The following is a 22,252-nucleotide window of genomic DNA, read 5'->3' on the forward strand; positions in this document are numbered from 1 at the left end:
ACAGCTGCTTATAACAGTTGTCTCTTGGAAGAGCTGTGAATGACTTAGAGGGCAAAACCTTTTTTGCCTTGTAGAAGGTTTTTTCAGTTTAGTTTTGACCCAGAATGGATCTTCTGGCCTCCTGCAGGCACCAAAGCTTGAGCTTGCAGAGCAGAGATCAGCACATCCCTTTACAGCTAAGAGTTTGCTAACCCTTAAAAAAAAATCTCATATTTACAAAGGGTAAAGAGAACTGACATTTGCAGTTACAGAAAGTGCTTAAAACACCACCGGCTAGAACCCAAGATTGGGGTGAACTGTGGTTGTAGTCTGGATGTTGCTGTTCTGCACTCCTGGAAAGCAATAAACGGAAAATATGTAAGTTGTGTTTGTGATTAGCAAATGTGGCCTAAAACCACCTGTTTCTCCAGTGTGTGTTTGCGCAGGTAGGACACAACACAGCCCTGGGGTGTTAGTAAAATAATTACACGTATTCCTTGATCTCCCATCTTGAGCTCAGTTCCCTGACTTGAGCCTTAAGTTTCAGCATGTGAACAACTTTCACAACAATGGAATCCCCAGAGGTTTTACCTTATTACTATAAATCCGTTTATGTTCTTGTACTTCACATATACATATGTGATGACAAGGATGAGACACATCTCTGAAGTCATCATGCACCTGGTACTAATTCTCCCTCTCTTCACCAGAAATAAAAGCCTAGAACTGGCTGTATAACACTTACCTCTGTATTGACAAAATACTCAAAACAGAATTGGTAGAAATGTACATTTTTACCAACTGAAAGTGACATCGTGTATCTAAATGGCAAGTTCCGCTTTGCCTAGGGGGAAAGGCTGGTTTAGAGCAGAGGGGGTTTGACCATTGAGCTTCGTTCCAAACCTTCCCCATCCAAACCCACCGGGTGGAGTTGCCATCGACAGCCCTGTCCATACACTCGCTGTTCCCACTCCTGGAGAGGTGGGTGTTGGTGTTTTGATGAAAACACAAAAAAGTTTTACAAATGCATGTTTCTTTTTAAAAGTCCTTGTCCTATAAAGCCTCTAGATTCCCAGTCTAAGCCCTTTCCCTTCATTCTTCCCCAAAATACTGTAATTCTTTCTTTAGTGTAACATACTCACCTGTGCTTATAGGTTCTGAAGGGATGGAGCTGTCACGATCTTTTAAAAATAGAAGAAAAATGTGTCCTCTAACTGAATGAGGTAAAGCCTTTTTCATTCAGTGGCGTAAATAAATACCAGCAGAGTTTTATAGGAACATGAGTATAAGTTTAAGGGTTTTATTATCAAAGTTTTGTAAAACAATTTCAGAAACTGTACATCAACATGGCACAGACTGTCGCCTACTTTTGTCTTTTTACCTGCACAAAAGTAAAAGCTCTTGAACTTGGGTAACTAAGAAAACAGCTTGTCTAACTACTCTGCAGATAACATGGAATCACTGTGTGCATAAGATACTACTGCAGTGACAGTAACACAAATTTATTAGTTTATACAACTTGAGATCAAGTAAAAAGTACATTATCAAGTAGACCTGCTTTTAAAAGCATACAAAGGTTGATCTTAAAATGCACTACCTTTTTGCAATGTGTTCAGCTCAATAACAAATTAAACGACCTGGCTTATGAAAACTGCACAAATCAACCTTTAATCACTGGGCACTGATCAAGCGGAGATTTTCACTTCCCAAGGCTCAAGAGAAAAAGCAAAGAACCATTACGACTCACCTGAGATGGACTTGAACAGACAGATTACAAAAAGCCCTCAAAAAGGTCAGTGCATTTTAACTTTGTCAAAGCAAAACAAAACCCACTGGGAAAAACAAAACAAAACCAACCCCAGCCACACGCATGGCTTAAAAAAACCCAAAACAAAACAAAACCCCTACCTATACCAGAATGCTTACTTGCAGATGTACTGTCACTTTATTTTTGTGTAGTCACACTTAAGACCCTTAAGTAGATCCACCATATGCTGTAGGATTTCGGAACATGTAGGATGTTTCTGCCACGATCAACATGCAGTCAGTGCATTCCCTATACTGCTCTATTACTGCAATGAATCAAATTCTAGGAACACTATCGTAGGTGAGCTGGTTCACTACAAGGAGGTCAGACACCAACAGTCTGTGCCTGCTGGAGACGCATGCAGCTGGTCACTTGCGCTCGAAGCGTCACCAAGTCAGCGAAACCGCCTTGGGACGCGTCCCTCTGGGCCGTAACGAGGATGGTTCCCTCTCTAAAAGCGTTCGACGGGAGTTAGTACGGGAGATTTACAAACCATGGAGAGCTCAGAGCTGTGTACAGCTAGATTCAGGATTAACGAGTACAGCATAAAAGAATCACACAGGAATGACACTGACGCACGTCTGCAGCCGGTTCGCTGCAAAGGCTCCTCAGTCACTCATGTCCATGTCCTCCTCGTGATGATCATCCCCGTTGACTTTGGATTCCCTGCCTGAATCCCCGCTGCCCTTCTCCGCCGCAGACTCCTTCACCTTAGGGGAGGAAGAATCTGCCATTTTCTTTTCTTCCTTCTTCTCCTTCTCGCTGTCATATCCTTGTTCCTCTTCATCATAATCCCTTGTGACCTGCTTTGCCGAGATAAATAAAAAAAGTCAAACTTGCTTTCAAATCCCCCGTTGCTTTAAGGTTAATACTGTGGGACAGGCAGGGAAGGTAAAGAGGTTTTTAAACATACTTTCACGTCTTTATCACTCTCGGATTTTCGTTCTCGATCCTTCTCTTTGTCTTTGCTCTTTTTTTTCTTGCTTGTTGACCGCTCCCTCTCATCTCTACTTCTCTCCTTGTCTTTATCCTTCTTTTTTTCCTTTTTATGCCTACAATGACAAAGCATGTGGAAGAATGAAAAGCACCATCACACCGCTCCATCACCAGAACACAGACCACGGCCAGACTGTGACCCACAGCTCATTACAGTCTGAAGGGAGAAATGGCTGCGTGCAACTAAATGCACCATTTGCTTTCAGAAAATAACCAAACATCCTGATTTGTCAGCTCTGGATCAAACCCCACGCTGAGATGAGCGACACTGTGTGTGTGATGCTGGAGCTCCTCCCGTCCCAGTTCAGCCCTGGGCACCAGTGCAGGGACGCTCAGAGCTGGAAGCCGATTAAACCACAACAGAGACAGCAGAGATGAACTTGCTGCTCCCAGGACATCACGCTAAGGCCAAGCAGCACCTTCACAACCCACCGTCACCTTTGCTACATCACATCTTGGGAATTTTCCACCCATACACCGTATTTTTTTAGCCAAGAGGTTCACTGACCTTCTTGGAGATGGGGAGCGGGACACTTTCCTTTTGGGAGACCTGGGTTTTTTAGGTGACCGTGATCCACTCCTGCTTCTTCGACGTCGTCTTTCTCTACAGGAAAGAGAAATAGAGCACCTTTTTTTAAATTTTATTATTTTTTTAAAGCTACAAATCAATCTCTGACTCCAAAACCAGCACTGCTCAAAAGGCAGCGAACATGTTGAGTTGAGAATGGATATTTGATCTCAGCAGCACTGCAGACCCACAGATACTGAGCAGCAGAGCAAGTCGTGTCCTGCTCTGCCTCCACCTTTGTGAGCAAAGTGCCAGCTTGGACCCTGCTACAGATACTGCCCCTCTTTGTTTTTGTTAATATGGCAAGTTGATTTTCAAAGCTTTTTTTAAAAGAGAATGGTACCCATTTGCATGTATTTATCCCATAAATCAGGAAAGCGTTTAAATGTGACCTCAAAGCATCATGTTCTCCTTGATACAGAGCAAGTAGAAACTATTCTAAGCCCAAACAACACTCCAGAAAATTACAGCATCAGGGACAAAAGTAAAGCATCTTCTAGACACAGGTAGAGAACACATATATATACATATCCTCAATATATCCACAACAGAATCATCCGCCTATTGCACACCAGAACGTTCTTTCTACTAAGTGGATAAAGCATGCTGGAAATGGAGACCAAGGAAAACTTTCCTGTTACTGTACCTGCTTGTGCTTCGCGATCGTCTAGTTGTGCTGTAGCTTTTGGGGGGAGTTTTAGAACGTTTCTTTTCTTTCTCTTCCTTCTTTTTATCCCTTTTAGTAAAATACAGATTTTAAGTTTAAGTCATTTTCAAACTATTCAAGTAGCATTCACTACTTTTGCTATGTAGGAAAATGAATGCAGACATCATTACTTTGGATAGCATAGATGGTTTAGTTTTTTCTGGAGCCAGTCGTATTATATTAATGGAAAAGAAAGAAAGATTACAGTTATCTCACGCTAAATACAAGAACAGCTCTTTTGTAGCTTCTGTGTATGAACAGCACAAAATCTGCAAGTCTGGACGCCTCCTGCTCTGCAAAGACAGCGACTGATTCAGCCCCAGCCTCCGGCACCTCCTGACTCTTGGGAAAAGCACATTCCATGTTTCCGTGTCCCTGACTGTGCACACATACGGGACAGTGGATCAGAGTTCCATAGGATCTTACATGGGACTGGTACTTCAGAAGAGCCGCTAGTTCATTTTGCCCAAGGTCTGTTGTTTCTTTGTGGTTTTTGTATGGTTTGTTTGGGGTTTTTTTTTAAGCAAGCACCAAAACATAAGAACTTCTAGCAAACAGGATGAATTTACTGAAGCAATTACCTGGTTTTGGACGTGCTCCTGGACCTTCTGCTCCTCTCTCTGGAATGAGATCTTCTCCGCCTTGGACTTTTAGATCGCCTCCTGCTTCTCGATTTTGAATGGGACCTTCTCCTTGATCTGCTTCTCGACCGTCTGGCAGCAACACACAGACATGGGAGATAAATAGGTAATTATTGTTTCAGCTATGGTTTCTGTTTGTTTGTTTTAAAGCAAATAAGCTACCGACCTGTGTCTAGATGAAGAAGGCGTCCTCCTCCTCCTTGAGCGTGACCTGGACCTTGAATGCCTTCGTTTTTCATCTTTTTTGTCTGGAGTTAAAAAGGAAAAGCAGAGTAAAAAACCCAATGTAATTTTAGTATTCAAAAAGATTTTATAAAGGTAAGGAATTTGAGCTTCATACTATAGATATAAATAAGGTAAAGAAAACCTAAGGAATATTTTGACAATTGAAATAAAGGCTTATCTGTCCTTCTCTTTAAAAGATGACACACAAAGAATGAGCACATGACAAAGACAGGTATGTGGCACAAACCAGCATAAGGTTTTATGCAATATTCAGAAAATATTTTATTTAAGTCAGTTAAAAGATGATAGCTGAAGGGCAACGTAGACTCCTTGAAATCTCAGAATCTCTGTCATTTTGTGAACCTCTCAAATTACTGCTTTGAATTGCCCACAAAAAGTCTCAGGCAAAACCGTCATCACTTTTTTCTGGTATAATAAAAGAAAATGAGCTCTATTCTTTCCTGAAAATGATCAGGAGGCTGCAAAACTATACTTCTGGTGTTCCACATTATTGCTGCTCAGATTTGTGGATGAACTGCTGCATCTTATTCTAAAATAAAATCTACTGAAATAAGCTATAAAAGAAAAAACTCTTTAGAGAGTTCCACAGATGAGGAATGAAAAGAAAGGACATCACCCCCCAAGAACAAACCAGCAGCGCTAAGGTGGTTCAGTGACTTGCTGTTTCCAGTGAAATCTCAGAACTTCAACCAGGGAAAGCTCAAAGCATTTTACCATCTTCAAATCAAGTGAATTTTGGGGCAAACAAGAGGCGATTAACTCCCTGCATCATTCTGCAGGACATGTGCAGAACCCATGTTGTACGACAATTACAAACCCGTCAACTATAAATTGAGTCACTTTAGAACACGAAAGCGTTAAGACAATATTCTGCAGACCGCTAGTTTTTATCACACACTACGTCAAAACTCCATCAGGACTGAAGGAGTTGTTCTACAATTTCAAATTACCTGGCTCAATAGCAGCAGAAATTAACGACTGTGCTTCTCGTACTCTTTTCATCGCCTCTTCTATTTCTTTACTGGAGGTATCTGATTTCAGACTCGGTGAAACAAGACCTGCAGCTACATGGTTCAGCCTGGTAAATTAAAGAGAATATTGGAAGTTCAGTATTGATGAGCCCAAGAAATACATTCATAGTGGCTGATTCAAATGAATCGCAACCTGCCTGCATTTTGTCACATTTGGGTAACAGCGCAGTAAGTCTAAGATGTGGTATCTGTCCTGAATGCAGTGGCACGAGACACCAGCACCGTTCCACTACAGACACTGTGACAAAAGTGACGTACAAAAAAACTGGATTTCCATCTCCAGCTCAATTAAATCCCACAGATCGGCTGGTGTTACTCCATAGATACAAGGCTGAATGACACTCATTTCCTCCCCTTTTCTCTCTACCACAGAGTCTGCACAAGGCCCCAAGACACAGGTTTTCTACAACCTTAATTAGATCCAGCTGGACACAGATCAGATACTGAATCCCAACCGACACTCCCCAGATCAGTGTATTGAAACACAAATACTTCAAGCACTGATGCTTACTTTGGATCCACGGTGCTCATGAGTTTTAGTAGCTGATCTGCTGCAAGAGACTGGGAGAGGAAAAAAAGGTTAAAATCATGTTGCATGCTCAAGAAGATGATCTTCCTTCAATGCGGCCAAAGCAAAGATATTTTTTTTCCAAAGTGGCCAAACACAGGTGCTCTCTTGGAAAGAATCGAAGCACTTTAAAATAAAACCCACCCCACTTCTGGTATCTACAGGTTATTTCTCTGTTACTTCAAGACAGCAGAGACATCATTAGCAAACTAATTCACCTGTCCATGGGTAGTCCTCAATGTCAATTTAAGAACAATAAGTAAAAGCTTTTTTATTCTAAAAATTCCACTAAAAATATATTTTGCAACTCTTACAAAAATCCAGATGTCATTACAATTGCACTTCCCACTAATTCTCTTTATACAGAGGCAGCCACGTGCTGAACCCAAACAGTTCTACAGTCAGTTGCCTTAATGGACACAGAAAACAATCCTTCATCAGACCAAGGGTAGATTTTTCTAATATGCATTTAGAATGCTTATTTTTTTTATTTGTTATGTTACTATCAGCCTTATTTACTTGTCACTACACATGGTATGCATGGAGAATCCTAAATGATGGACTTCACAGCACTGCATTAAATCATTACTACTTCTTGCATCTATAAAACATGTTCTCTGGTTTTATATCTTAAATAAGATATTTATTTATATCTTCAATAAGACATTTTATATCTTAAATATTAACTCAATATTCTACTATTTCTTAGTAAAGTCTTTTAAAATTCATTTTTAAAATGACTACAGCCTAACAAAGTCTCCTCAGTATTTTCACCATCCACAAAACTAAAACAAACATTTTTTTTTTTTTAACTGTAAGTACAAGAGAGATTTATAGCTTGATAATGACACCTATCTGGAGTATTTCATCACTAGTCCCAAATAATTTTTTTAGGTCCTTCTGGTCTTTAATTTGATACTACTACTGATACTATTTATTCCGAACAGGTACTTGGAAATCACTGGATTTTCAGAAAGTGGCTGTTGAACTGATATAAATGAAAATTACTCTTAAGACAGGCAAAAACGTTCATATATCAACCGGCTATGCTGAGAAACAAAGACTGTACACTATAACCACTTTAAGAAGTTAAAGAACCATCAGGATGCGCAGACTACATCGATTCAGGCCTTTCAGAAAAAGTAATACCTCCTAACACTTGTTCCAACCTAAGTGTAGTATTTCCATATCTTCAGCTTGTTATTTAATAAAACAGGTAAACACTAAGAGCATAACATATTCTAGTGAAATGTATCTGCTATATAAAGAGAGAAAAAATAAAGCAAACGTTAGCACGTGTGACATACCTGAGAGTTTAAGTTTGCTCCAGGAAGCCCCAGAGCAGCCAGAGCAGGATCAAGAGCAGGAGCTCCCAAAGCAGCTAAAGGAACAGCACCGATCTGCAAAGAGACACAGTTACACACAGCCCTCTGCCCAGAACGGCGCTCAGATCAGCATCCCGAGCCTCAGACACCTGGAAACCTGACCTGGGGTTTAGTCAGGCTTTAGCTACAGGAACCATTACACTAACGTCAGTCAGAATATTCAGTTTTCCTTATTCAAGTATTCCAAAGCTTGGTACAGGAAAGACTATTTTTCTTCCCTATAAATCTTCCAACAGGAAATTCTGTCTCCTTTGCATCCCAACAGGTAGGAGGAAAAAAAAAGAAAGAAGTAAAAAAAAAAGTAAAAAAAATAAAGCATTCCACTATCTTCACAAATAGTTTGAAATGAATTTCTTTTTCAGAGTTAAAATGAAAATTCATTTTAAGTTTCTGAGCCAACTACCCCATACCTAATGAATTTAGTATTGAAATAAACATGTTTTATCTTAAATGACAATGTAATATTGTTACATCTCTGCAAATTTATCTAATTTGGTTAAAATTGGCAAACGGGTTGAAAAGCTACTAGAGGATGATGGCTTAAGTCTGAATTGCTTAAATTAATCTAGACATCTCAGGTAAGAACCTCATTTTTTGGCCATTTTTACCGAGTGAGATGCGCAGCTCCCAGTGACAGTCAAAGGAGCTGACTGTACACCATGATTTTCCCCAAAACGGATGTGCTAAATTCCACCATTAGACAGGCTGTGATTCAACATGACAGAACTCAAATTAAGGTGTTTGCAGGAATTTATATAGATACAGCTTTTGGTGAAGTGAATTTTACAAGAGTATTTGTTTCTTCCATCCCTTTCCTCAAGTTTCCAAGCCAAACTTTACTCTTTTCCCTGTACACAGGATGAAAATGCCCTTCTGAGCAGCTCAAAGGCAAGCATGTCTCTCACACAATCAGAAATCACAGCAGATGCTGCACAAGGAAGAGCCCAGCACAAGCTGAAGAAGTAGGTTTGAGAGCTACAGGACTACTGAGGCTTTATTCTTATTAATTTGCCTCTTGTACTTTGATTCTCTGTTCCCTAACAAGATACGTGCTTCAACTGAAACTTCTTCCACAACATATCATTCCTACTGTTCATCTTCCACAAGAATTCTTACGGATCTAGATAACGAGCAAACAGGCTACAATTTTTTCCCCTCCGCTGCAGTAATAATGGAAGATATCTCCACAGCACATCAACTCCTGGAATTAAAATCTACGAGATCTCTACTGCTCATCAAATCTGCCCCTCAGTGTAAAATGGATAAGAGGGGTGAGGGCTAAAAACACAGGGCCCTTGAGATACCAGTAACATGGTATTAGGGAAATGAACGTGCATCATCTAGCAACTTAGCACCATTTTGCCACAGTTCGTATCAGACAGCGGTAACGATCCATCAAGCTATATGCACTAAAACATTCTAGGAAGCAGCCTCAGCACATCAATCTACTTGTGCTGAAAATAATTTAAAATAAAATTAAAAATAATTTTTAAAAAAGGAACACAGACAAAAATCCCACCAAAATAACATCAAAAAATAAAGCAACTAACTGAAAAGAAGAGAATCTGTGCAGGACAGTACCTGAGAGAGCGGGTTGGGCGTGGGCAGCAGTCCCCCCCCGGGCAGCAGACCTGCCACCGCGTTGGCTGGTGCCAAGAGAGACAGAGCCTTAGTCTCATCAGGAATCACTCCTGCAGAGAAACAGCCTCGCATTAGAGCGTGTCCCATTCCCCAGGCAGAAAATACACAAATACACCCAGAAAATGTCTCCCTGATACACCACCTGAGTTTGTTGAAAGTACTTATGTTGGCTAAAATACAAAGCTTGATGTCTATTAATATTTATCATTAATTTTTATGTCAGAATGAAACTTCAATGTGTGAAAATTTGACTGTTCCTTTTTCTCTACAAAAGGTTAAGTTTCTAGAGCAAAAAAAAAATAGCACAATACACACTACTTTTTTGTTAACACTGCCAAGATTTCATCACCTGTACTCGATTTTTAAGTCATGAACCAAACGTAAGCAAGCACAGTCGGTTCTCCAGGGGTGTGCTCTCAACTTTCAAAAGCTGTTTTATGAACAACGACTCGTGTCGGCTGCTTCACTACAAAGCACACAGAAAAATCAAGATACACAAGACAAAAAAAGTTTGATTTAGGGGTTAATAATATGGTACAGTTCACTAAGTTTTCTTTTACACCTACCATATAAATTTTGTAAAACTTAAAAGAGAAGGTATGGAAATATTTTGGATTGAATCAAGCGTAGGGCTTTTGCTGACTTGTCAAATGACCACGAAAGGCTCTGCAGGTCTGCAATGCGCTGTGTGTGTGTGTCGGGGGGTGGTGGCTGCAGACATACAGTACAGTGCGGCACATTCCTTACCTGCGCAGTAAATTGCATTTGTTCCAACATGTGCCATGTTATTGTACCAAGAATGCTGCTACATACTGCCACTGCAGAAGGAACTTCTGGCCCAAAATCTTGCAGCCAACTAAGGCAAGTGTCTTACTTTACTGCCTGCTCTGCACATATAATTTTAAGGGCCCTACTATGAAACAGGTAATTGTGTAGGTATTTTTATTCTATCCAACAGCAAAAGCCCTATACAGATGGATTAATTTGTTAATGTGCCCAAGCCCCCAAAATGAGAGTTCAATAAAACAATTTTACTATATAGTTGCAAATACCAGTAGTGTTTCTGTAATACACATTAAGAAACTGCATCTCATCATAAAACATACAATATGTACAGGGCACTTAAGAGAAACTGGATAAGCTGCAGAAGAAAACTGTTGGGTGGTATTTTCAGCAGGGCCTGGTATATAGTTCAGGCTGAACCAGGGAAAAGAACTGTAAAACACAACAACAAAAAAGAAAAACCACTGTTAAATAAAGGTAATGGTTCCTTCCACCTATACTGAGAAGTGCCGATAATATAAACAAATGTATAATACACAGCACTGTTATCTTGCTTGTGTCATTGAGCTGTCACCAATTTAGATACCAGAAGTTATGGAGGGAGAGGGGGGGAAAAAGGTCATTTAGATAAAGGGCATTAATGCATAAATATATTAACATACCTACAGAGAGATTATGGGGTAATTTTGCATGCAAAATTATGTCTCAGAGGATATTTATAAATTATATCTAAACATTTCAAATTAGTGCAACTACAACATTTCTGGCATCTAAATATAAATCCTCAGACTTATCTTGAGACACCTCATAGAAGATCTGCATCCATTAAAAAAAAAAACATGCATCTGATCCTCTACTCGTTTTGGTTTTTTTTTAAAGTATTTAGAAATAAATAAACTACAATTTTAAAAAAAGCAATGAGGCCCCTCACCAGTTAATTTTCATGCTTCAAGAGTTTTTTTTTACTGCTGCTTTGTTAGAACCATGAAATACTGCATGAATGTGTAGAAATGAAAGAAAAAGAAACAGACAAAAGAAACAAACATTAACCAAAGAACCTAAATACCCCCCCAGCCACCTTTAACCTTAGAATTCCTTCCAAATCTAGGAATATCACAGAGAAAATTACAAATACTAAACCTTACCGTAGACTTTGTGTATAGTTCTATAACACAAAGCAACAGCCAACACCAAAGTGTCTGTGTATGTTAAAACTGGAGTGCACTTGTGATATAGGGGATAATTACTGCACTAAACAGACAATAAACATTTACTTTAGTGACAGGCAATATTAATACAGCATCATCACAATAGAAAATAAAAGAGAGAAGGGCCCAGTTCAGCACAGTAGTTAAGCATATGCCTGGCTTTAAGCACACGAGCAGTTTCACTATGGTTTTAAGAACCTTGCTGTATCATGCTCAAACAGCTTCTTGAATTAGGACCCTGGCGGGATGTGTTTGTGGGGAAAACTCTCCTCCAGCACAGGGACGGAGCACTGAAAACCAGGGGGCTGAACATATCTCTTGTGATATGCCACATCATTATGCCAAAAACATGAACATTCTGAACCGCCAGAATGCCCCAGAAAAGGCCCATGAGGAACTCCTTGATTTAAACAGGCCCATTCAAATATTCTGCTTTATTAGTTTTATTTTCTTTACACAGTCTGCACCAAAACTGCTGGGCAGATTTCTCCACGTGCCAGATTTATCTACCATCAAGCACAACGGACAAAGGCAGACTGACAAAGAGAAAAATGTTTTTATTCTTATTGGAAAAGTTAAACACTAACATTCTTCACCATGGGCCTTGGAGAACATTTCAGGACTAACTCAGAGGGACTGCTGCTATAATATATCATGTTTTAATACGAAGACGAGGACAAGATGCCTTTCAACTCTGCTATTATACCTAAACTGGTGAAAGCAGAAGCAGTAACTCAACGGCAATTTCAGAACGTGTTCCGTACCCTAAAGAGCAGCACATCTTAATCAAAGGTCACGCTGCAGATTCCTACATTCCAGAAATTAAATTTTCACATCTTTTAAGTTTAAGGAATACAAAGATAAGACAGCTCACCAGGCCTCAAAAGGCAGCCTACAGCGTTACCATGTCTTGATTATAGGTCTGAACCCAGGCCACGTACCAAATTTATTACTGTAGTACGACTTAATCTGCAGAGATTCTATTGAATTCAAGAGATCTGGGAAAATCCATTATTTCAGAAGAAGATAAAGAAACAGTACAATGGAAATAAATTACGTCTAAAGCAAGTCTAGAAGAGTTTAATAAGACTTCTGCAAGAAGAGGTGTCTTCTCGGCACTTTGCTTTTAAGGTAAGTTCCAAAAACCCTGCTCATTGCCTTTCAAATTACTGTAACACCCTAAAATGTAAAAATAAAAAGAAGAAGAGAAAATGCAGTTAACAAGTGGTTACACCAGGAAAACACTTGGGGACTTGAGTGCTTGCTGGCCTTTAGTTAATGTCTAGAATCCCCTGTAGCTGCAGAGGACCCACTGTTTTTCAGTCATCTGGAAGGGCTTTGCATTTGCCTTCTCCACTACAAAAATCACACACACAAATAACAGAGAGAAGAGTTTATTATTCAGTGAAATTCGGATGAACAAGAAAACTTGGAATAAAAAACTAGTACCAGTGCCCATTTGGCACCTCTCAGAAGATCTCACTTTCAAATTACACCAGAATTATTCAAACCCTTGGTATACCGGACTTCAGAGGAGAGCGAGTGCCCTGGTAGGGAAGTTCCCAACTCAAGGCAGTGGCAGCATATCTCAAAATAACATTAATCTGCTCTCCCAGGCACTCTTGGGGAGGGAGAAACCACTCTCGTGAAGAGATTTATGTTTATGTGAAAGTGGCAAACAATTAAGGCAAAACTGCCTTAAAATGCTGACCTGTTTGGATAAGTCTGTTTAGGAAAATGTCTCTTTGAGACTGATAACAAGAGCAAAATTTGCAAATTATTCTGCCTAAAATGTTAATATTCTAAACTTAAAGACACACAAAACCAGTAAGAGGTAAACTTTTCACTTTCATTCAGTGGCACTAGATAAAATATATTTAATCCATGGGCCAATGGCAATATACCAAGGGTTTCAAAACGTTAATATCTTATGTGTTTGACATTCTACTAATCCTCATTTTTGTGAACTATACTGGAACAAAATGCCATCATATGGTGGCTTCATAGGCCATTAAACAATGCACAAACCTTCTGCATACGGTACGACTATCAAGGCTCTGTCAACGAATACAGTGTTTGTCAGATGTTGGGCCACAACTGCCGAGTCCGGATCATGGAACTTTACAAAACAGACACGCGACGAAACAGGCAAAGGAGAATCACTGAAAAAGAAAGAAAGAAATAAATTACTCAGATGGAAGCAAGTCTGTCAGTATGAAACTTGTCCTGTCTTCCCAGCCCGGGAAGGCACAGGGGACTCTGGGTACTTCTCTGTGCAAGAACACGATTGCAGGTTTCATACCAATCATCATTTTGCATGACGATGGACACAAAATTACACTGAAGGAAGCCAATTCACTGCAAAACTGCAGAAACAGTGTTATTGACTGATTTGTAACTGGGCATTAATTCTGTTATGCACAATATATCTACGACCAGTCACCTAAATAGAAATCAGTTTTCATGACCAGTCTATGAGAAGGGAAAGAGACAAAGAGCTTTGTTTGAGAAAGATAAAAAGTTCCCTTCTACAAAAACCACATAAGTTAACAAAACCGGCAGTTTTACACTCTCTGCTTTAGGCCTCAAATTACTTATTAAGGCAGATTATGAAACAAAGAGGGTAATGATTGAAAGACTGCTATGATTTTACTTATGAACATAATTTCATTGAAGCTTCCAAACCAAACTTCTTCAAACTCAAACATACAGAAACTGCCAAGTCCATGCTGAAGGGACGGGCACTGCTAAAAATGCATCTGTCAGTCAGCGTTAAGAGAACTAAACACAAATAAATTCAGGAAGTTCAGGCAGGCAACACTTCAGTTTAAATCTCACTAATGGGTGAAAAGTTCCTGCGGGGGGGGGTGGGGGGGGGGGGGGGGGGCGGAAATCAATCAGGAAACAGAGAGTTCTTGACACAATAGAGCTTTAACTACGCCACAGCTCAAAGTGAGCGTCTGTCAGCAGAGCTCCATAAAAAATCCCAGACATGGAGAATGCAAAAGAGAATGCACAAATTTTGAGTCATTTGGAAAACAAACAAACAAACAAACCCAAACAGAATACCTATTTCCTACAACAATAGCAAAGAATGCTTGGCCATGTAACTGTGCCCCCTGCCGCTTCCCTGAAACAAACCAAACCCAACCCGCCCCAAACCAGAGGCAGAATCAGCTCTGTAAAGGGCCAGAATTGGTTTTGGAAGTCCAGATATCCTGAAAACGGTGCAGGTTTTGCTTTAGTCAGGTGTATAAACTAAAAAACAGCAAGAAAAATCATTATGCAGACACAACTGTGCAGCAGGTGAGTCAAAAGCTGCCTCCAGAAGGCACAGGGCAGGTACTGAAAATAGCAGAAAGTCCTAAACCCCTCGTTCCTAAACGAGGCCAGAGTACAGACGTCAGCCCTGCCCTCAAGTACCAGAAACACAGTCACTGATTCTTTATGACAAAGATCTGCCATTACTAACTAGGTTCCCAGAACCTGTTATAAGACCAGCTCTTCAAATTGCATCCCGCTGCCAAACAGTTTTATCTGGGTTGAAGAACACTGATCAAGTCCTAAAGCACTGTAAGCACAGAGAGAGTTGCCAGAATTCAGGAGAAAGGAGAATGACTTCGACATCAACAGACATCCCAGATAAAGTAACATTGTAGAGATAATTGGCACAGCCATAGAAAAATGGAACCTATTAGCCCTTTTGTATCTGGGAATAGACAGCAGCTTGCCAAAGTGGTGCCTTTTCTTAACCCCTTTGTATGAAAACATAAAAACCAAAGCAGCATTAGCAGACAGTGCTTAACAAAATCACAGTAGTAACATTTTAAAGAAGAGTAAATCAAGGAGTTACGGCATACCTGAATGGTACACTAACCTAAGGTCCAAATAATTTCTAACAGAAACGCAGTACAATACTTTCAAACATTCTTAAAATGTCTGTGGTAACATGAGAACATGAAACAGAGAAGATACTGTTGATAAAGATGAGTACCACTACCTACTAAACTGTACAGCTAACCCAGTCTACAAAACAACCACCGAAAATACATAAAGGCTGTGCTTATGCAGCCTGACATTTAATATAAATCAGCATATGTTGTTTTAAAAATGTATTTCCAGTCATTCTAAAAATCCAGGCTGTGGCTGAGCAAAATTCATCAAGAACAGAACGTTCCCAAGTTACCAAAAAAAGACCATCATTATTCTAATTCACTGGAGATCAAAAAAATTCAGTAATTCTCTCTCAGACATCGTGCCAGTGAACGCCAAGACATCCAACAACTTACTGCGGCTGGTGTCTGAACAACGTGCCCATCCTGAAGCATGGCAGATTCTGAAATACAGCGGCTAAACAGGGAAATCCAACCTTTGTATCGTAATCTCTAAGTACTCGCTCCACCAAGTTCCCTCATATTGCAACCAGCATCTTAAATATTAAATCCGGCGTTTTTTAAAGGGATATTTGTGCCGCTTACACAAACTTTATTACTGATGTAAAATCAGGCTAGAATCAGGCTGGAGTTCATAGATCATCCATGCAAGAGATGTTCTTCAACATTATCGTGTTCATGGGGTGGGAAAAAAAGCAGAGTAAAAACCAAAACAAAACGAAAACAAACAACAGCAAAAGTTGTTGTCATCCTTTTTCACACTTTCTCAGCAGAGCAGCAGCAATCGCGATAATGCCCATGTTCTGACAGAGGCCTTGGAGAACTTTCATCAGCAGTTACTGGTCAAGGCAAAAGATGTTGCCAATTACTATGCCATCCAATACAAGAAATTATTATTAAGTATGCTCCTAATTTCTGTACATATATACAGCAGACTGTATTTTTCACCTGATGAGCTTTTTTCTTTGTAAAATCCTTTGTCCATAAAAATTTGGCCAGATTATTCAAATCTAAAGAGCAACCACAGAACATGCTGGTTTATCTTTCAAGCATCAATGGCATAAGACCTTTTATGTCAAAGTTTCAGAGCAGAAACTTAAGTTTTGATGGAAAGACAGTTTTCATATGCTAAACTATGCTGGAATAAGTTTTTTAATATATATGCGTGTATGCACACACACTTTTTTTTTTTAAATAAAGCACTCTCAGAAAATCCATTCCCTCCACTTTTCAGGTTTGCCCACCACGTAGAATGAAGCTCCATGGAATACAATAAAGACAAGAACCAGGAAATGGAGTTGAGGAAAAGCAGAAGAATGAGGCCAGAAAAGGTTTGGCAGAAGCCATCCAGCTGGCTGTGGATTAAAGTTGTAATATGAAGCTGAGGTATACATAAAGCTTGTAGCAGCTGATTAAATAAACTGGAATAAGGAGATGGATACGGGGAAAGAATCAAATGTAGAGACGCTCAGGAAGTTTTATCTGCGAAAATCGGGAACTTCTCTAGGGGCCAGCAGAACCTGGGTGACTGAGGGAAGGATCAAACAAGGAGGCGGAGCAATGGCAATGGGACCAGTTAGGCAGGAATACTATATGCAAAAAACAATCCCAACATAATCCGGGACACAGACATTCCGATTATAGAGAAGACTTACAAAGTATAATTTATATCCTGTGCCCTCCTAAAAATGGGTGAACACCATGGGCACGGAAAAGTCAGGACATGAAGTTTAAAGGAGAAAGAACAGAAACAGCTTTAGAAGAAACAGATAAAAGAACCTGGCGCTATTAGAAAATACACCCCTCTTTGATATGAAATGAAGTCGGAGGCTGCAAAATACCCCAAGATGAGATCCCCAGCAGAGACCAGCAGTGGGTCTAGAGGCGCCAGCACTCTTGGCATCCCTGTATGGACTGGAACACAATGGAAATGACACAAAACCTCCTTAAAATAAAACTAAAAATTAACCCCAGTCCAAAAAAGTGCCTGGTCTAGTTACCAACAGTACAATCTTTGTATACATTTTGCAACAATGGTCTTTTTCCACCAAGACATACACTCCAGAACGGAAATACATAATAATGTTCTCTTCCAACAGCTGTTCCATATTTTCTACATCTTCTGCGCAAGGCTATTTAGGTACATTGTATCTCTTGTTCTGTATTAATTTATTCAGTGGCTTTTCTATATTTTTTCTATACAGTTTCCTTTTTAAAAATTTTTTCTATAACTTTTACATAAATATTAAGAAATCCTCACAATATCCCTATGGGATGAAGAAGTATTATCCATCTCTTTCATCACAGTGTTTGAAATACGAAAGAAAATTGAGGCCAAATTTTTAAACTAATTTTTGGTCATCCAGTTTGGGCTGACACCTGGATTACTGGGGTTATTTGCACCTTGTTGCCTTTTGTCCACTGCCACGCTGTAAAGGCAGGCAGCTCGGTATGTTTCTGTACCAACAAAGTGACCCAGCTGCAGTGACAAGAATGCGATGCCAGAACAAAAGAAGCAGGTGTCATCACTCCATTCTGATACCACAGAAGTAATCTTTCAACAGATTGGTAAACGTTATCAAAAACTACAAAGTTTCAGAAACAGAATTCACCTATCACGAACTTCATTAAAAACTGGACAAAACATTAAAATACAGAGCAGCACATCAAATAACTGCACCTGTTTAAAGGTGAGGTACTTCACTAGCTGCCAAGCCTTAACAGTTCTGCCATTTAAGAACAATTATCCCAGCTATTAACACAACTCTTGTGCCTGGAACTGTTCCCCAATTCCAGTTACACATAAATTCCAATTCCTTCTATGCTTCAGTTTCCAACATGTAATTGTCAAAATTCAACCCAAAAAAGGAAACTGCAAGAACACCGGAAATACTCTTTCTGAATTTGCATTTACGACCAGCCACAGGATGGGTGAATTCTCCAGGTTTTGTGCTAGAAAGAATTGAAGACTCAATGATGAAAAGAACTAAATTACAAAAATGATAAAAACTCAATGATGAAAATAACTTTTTTTTCCCCTAAAACAAAAAAATCCAAATAGTCTTGGGTATCAGAAATAATGGACTGTGTTCTTGTTTGATTTTTCTCTAATCAAACAATTCATCACAGCACAAAGAAACCTTTTTACTTACATAACATCCATGCAAAAGATCAACATATAATGACATTAAGTGTTGTAAAACAAACTGACATAGCCAAAATCAACGTTAACATCTAACATCATAAATGTACATGGTTTTTACATTAGTGATTACCTGACCACTTTGCACAGAATTCTCTGCAAAGAATGCATATTGACATGGAAATTTTAGTTGTAGGGCCAACCATCCAGAAACTGCCTACAGTTCTGGAGGTTAAGCCGAGAGAGACAAACAGCTCCTGGAGAAAAACGTGCACTAGGAAGAGCCTGCGTGTAACTGAACCACGTAAAGCACCGTCTTTTCCCCACACACGTGCGGAGTGTAATTACACGAAAAATCACCATTGCAATAAGCACGTGAACTCTTACAGCAACTTTATGGGAGAAGAGAGAAGGCAGCAGGCACACAGGAGAGTAGATTCGTTCCGCCGAGCACCCCCGCACGGCGCTGAGCGAGGGGGCCCGCGGGGATCCCGCCGCCACACGATCGGGCCGGGGGGCACCGCGGTGGGGCCGGGGGCAGGCCGGGAGCGGGCCGGGCCGGGCGGCTATCCCGCCGCCAGCCGCCATGGAGGCCGCAGTCGGGCCGCGGCCTCGCTGGGGGAGGGGAGGGCGGAGGCGGCGGCCGGGCCGCGGGGAGGCGGAGGAAAGGCCACGCTCCCCGCGAGGGATGTGGGAAGAGGGGCCGCGGCCGGCACTCACTCGGGGGGAAAGAGCCGCAGCTCCTCGATCTTTCCGAGGAAGCCGAAGAGCGTCCGCATCTGCTCGGAGCTGGCGCTGGGGGAGACGTTGGTGACCTGGATCACGTCGGTGCCGCTGCTCGAAGCCATCGCGCCGCCGCCCGCTCGGCTGCTACAGACACACCAGGGAGAGGAAGAGCGCGTTAAGCCCGAGCAGCCCCCGGCGGCGCCGCCCCCGCCGTCGCTCGGGCCCGACCCGGCCCCGCCGCGCCCGCACCGCCGCCCGCCTCACCAGCCTGCCCGGGCCGCAGTGTCCCACAATGCTTCGCGGCCGCGCCCCGCGCAGGCGCACGCAGGCTCACCGCGCGGGGCCCGCGCCCAGCGGCCGCGCCTACGCACGCGCGTGGCCCCGGCCCCTCCCGGGAGCGCGCGGGGACGGCGCGTGCGTGGACAGAGTTCCCCACCCCTCCACCCCCCCCAAGTCCCGCGAGGTTTCCCCCCCACCCTCGCGCACGCGTCGTACCTGCTCCGTGCGCGCGGGTCGCGCCGCTCATGCGCAGAATGGGAGCGGCTGTTGGCGGGAACGGCGCGATGCGCTGGCGGGCGCTACCGGTTGCCTCAGGGGCTGACAGGAGAGCGCTAGGCCCGGGCTATCCGTGGTCCCCAGGCTGCGCTTTGTACCAGCTGTACTCGAGCTCGTCCAGCTGGCGGCCGGGGTTCCAGAGCACTGGGGTTCTCAGGAGGCCTCAGCTGAAGCTGGCATGTTGCTAAAGGTGACCTGCTTGAGGTGTTCCAGGCCAGCTTGGTGATGCCACAACACCCAGATGAGGTTACGCAGGAATGTCTCCAGAGGAGACCTCACAACCTCCCTGGGCAGCCTGTTCAAGGCTTTGTCACCCTCACTGAGAAGAAGTTTCTTCTCAAATTTATATGGAACCTCCTGTGTTCCAGTTTGAACCCATTGCCCCTTGTCTTACCATTGGCTGTCACTGAGAAGAGCCTGGCTCCATCTTCGTGACACTCACCTTCTATATATTTATAAACATTAATGAGGTCACCCCTCAGTCTCCTCCAAACTAAAGAACCCCAGCTCCCTCAGCTTTTCCTCACACAGAAGATGCTCCACTCCCTTCAGCATCTTCGCTGCCCTGTGCTGGACTCTCTCCAGCAGTTCCCTGTCCTTCTGGACCTGAGGGGCCACAACTGGACACAATATTCCACATGTGATTGCAGTGTTTTTAACAGGCTAGGTCAATTGGTACATCAATTAATTACATAGAGATGAGAGGAACGGGTATCTTGTTGCCAGGATTCACTGAGATGAATGTATTTTGAGTGCTGTGGAGGAAATGTTTTCTCCTCTATCATTTCTGGCATCACATCATAAATAAAGCAATCAGTTATTTCTTAAGTCCATAAAAGCGATTTTTAAGTGACCAATCTTAATCATTTTAGGAAGCTCAGCCTTCTCCTCAGCCCTTCCCATCTATTGTTATTTCTGCCTCTCGTGAACCAGCCTCAGCTTGTTAACTCCAACTCTTCCAAATACATTGTTTTAGGGGAATAAACAAACTGAACTAGCAAGTGTCTTTAAGACTCAGTTAAAATACCCAGCTTTTTCTTAAGAGGGCTGTCTGGTGACTCCCAAACGGAAACACAAAAAAGGGTAATTAAAAAGTAACAATAACTGGGCCATATCCTTAGTCAAGTGCTACTGCCTGAAGTATATGAAACATCTCTTGAATCACAAGCTGTTTTACCTAACGTGGTATTTGGTCCTTAACTAATTACTTTTAAATTAAATTGAACTATTAGTAGAAGCTATTTCCAAAAAGGGTGGCGTTTGAAACACAAATCTGGTGCTTCAAAGTCGAAAGAGCTATAACTCAAAACAAGGGCTGGGCAGGAGCTTCTCAGCAGGAGCTGAACTGCTGGCAGGATCTGCCAGACTCACCCTGACTTGCAGAACTGGTAATTTCAAGCACTGGCAGGCGGCATCTTTCAGTTTGTACTGTTGTTATTTAGTTTGCAAGCTCAGGACAAAGGGAAAACGAAATAATGAAGCGCAGCGCCTTCTCATTTGATATGCGCCATGCGTATGTTTAAAATGTTTTCCCAGGCTGTCTGGTCTGGATGCGCAGTTGTGACTGAAGCAGACAGATCAGCAAACACAAGTGGGGAGGAAGGGTGGGAGCGGAGATCTGTGTCATGGGGCAAGCAAGTTGCTGAGTCTCCTTTGTAATTATTAGTAAGAATTTAATGTCCACAGACCTGTCGTCAGCAACAGCTTCTAGTCTTGCTTCGTCACAGGATGCCTGGGGCTGCACACCCTTATTTAACGAGTATTCAGGTTGCTGTTGAGGGGACGGGGCCTCTCCTTTGTCCTCCCATTTTGGGGGGGAATTATGGCCAGAACTGGGAGCTGGTCAGTGTAGGAAACTATTACCTTGCCAATAGAATAGGCCCATGCAGAATCTTTCAGCAAAGTGTATTTTATTAATGATTTTGCAAGACCAGGTGTTCTACCTAAAGGTCAGCACATGGAATAGGGCAAAAAGCCCTCGCTTATATCCCTCCCCCCAATCCCAGCTGCAAATTCCCTCCCCTGTTCCCCGGGGGGTTGGTACTGCAGGGTTTACAGACTGCCCGACCCTGCCTCAGTTTACCTGCCTCATTCATCTAACTCTAACAACCCCCTCCCCTTATTGATTAATTTAAAATAGGGATTCCTGGCTCTTTGGTTACTCTTCCCCCTAGATTAACTTTTTAAATACAGTTTGTATTCCGGGATTAGTTCGAAGAGACTGTGTTTTACATTGACAGTCCGATGTCTCTTGCTCCTTCCCCCACCCTGGGGTCAGACGCCAGGTCCCCAGCTTTTTATAAAAACATTCCCCATTCAATGGCTCCTCACATCAGGGCGGTGGGAACCCCGTTCGGCCCGGGAGCGGCCGTGTCCA

At 41.9% G+C, this 22,252-nt stretch overlaps 1 protein-coding gene across 8 annotated transcripts; it reads right to left on the reverse strand.

Moving 5' to 3' along the window:
- Window positions 1-1,265: 1,265 nt before the first annotated feature.
- On the reverse strand, window positions 1,266-19,754 carry SRSF11 (serine and arginine rich splicing factor 11). 8 transcript variants are annotated; one of them, XM_065071927.1, is made up of 13 exons: window positions 19,585-19,754; window positions 19,315-19,464; window positions 13,588-13,721; window positions 9,509-9,618; window positions 7,850-7,942; window positions 6,486-6,535; window positions 5,894-6,021; window positions 4,864-4,945; window positions 4,638-4,769; window positions 3,997-4,086; window positions 3,291-3,386; window positions 2,700-2,838; window positions 1,266-2,621 (listed from the first exon to the last, which is right to left on the reverse strand). In XM_065071927.1, the coding sequence occupies exons 2-13, from the start codon at window positions 19,440-19,442 to the stop codon at window positions 2,493-2,495; spliced, it is 1,311 nt and encodes a 436-aa protein (XP_064927999.1). In that variant the 5' UTR covers window positions 19,443-19,464; window positions 19,585-19,754; the 3' UTR covers window positions 1,266-2,492. The 8 variants fall into 8 exon arrangements, with proteins under 8 accessions (XP_064927999.1, XP_064927997.1, XP_064927995.1 ...); XM_065071925.1 differs by having other exon boundaries at window positions 1,266-2,589; window positions 19,585-19,753; XM_065071923.1 differs by having other exon boundaries at window positions 1,266-2,592; window positions 19,585-19,753.
- Window positions 19,755-22,252: the final 2,498 nt, after the last annotated feature.

This window comes from Columba livia, chromosome 8 (genome assembly GCF_036013475.1).
Source record: "Columba livia isolate bColLiv1 breed racing homer chromosome 8, bColLiv1.pat.W.v2, whole genome shotgun sequence".
Lineage (NCBI taxonomy): Eukaryota > Metazoa > Chordata > Aves > Columbiformes > Columbidae > Columba > Columba livia.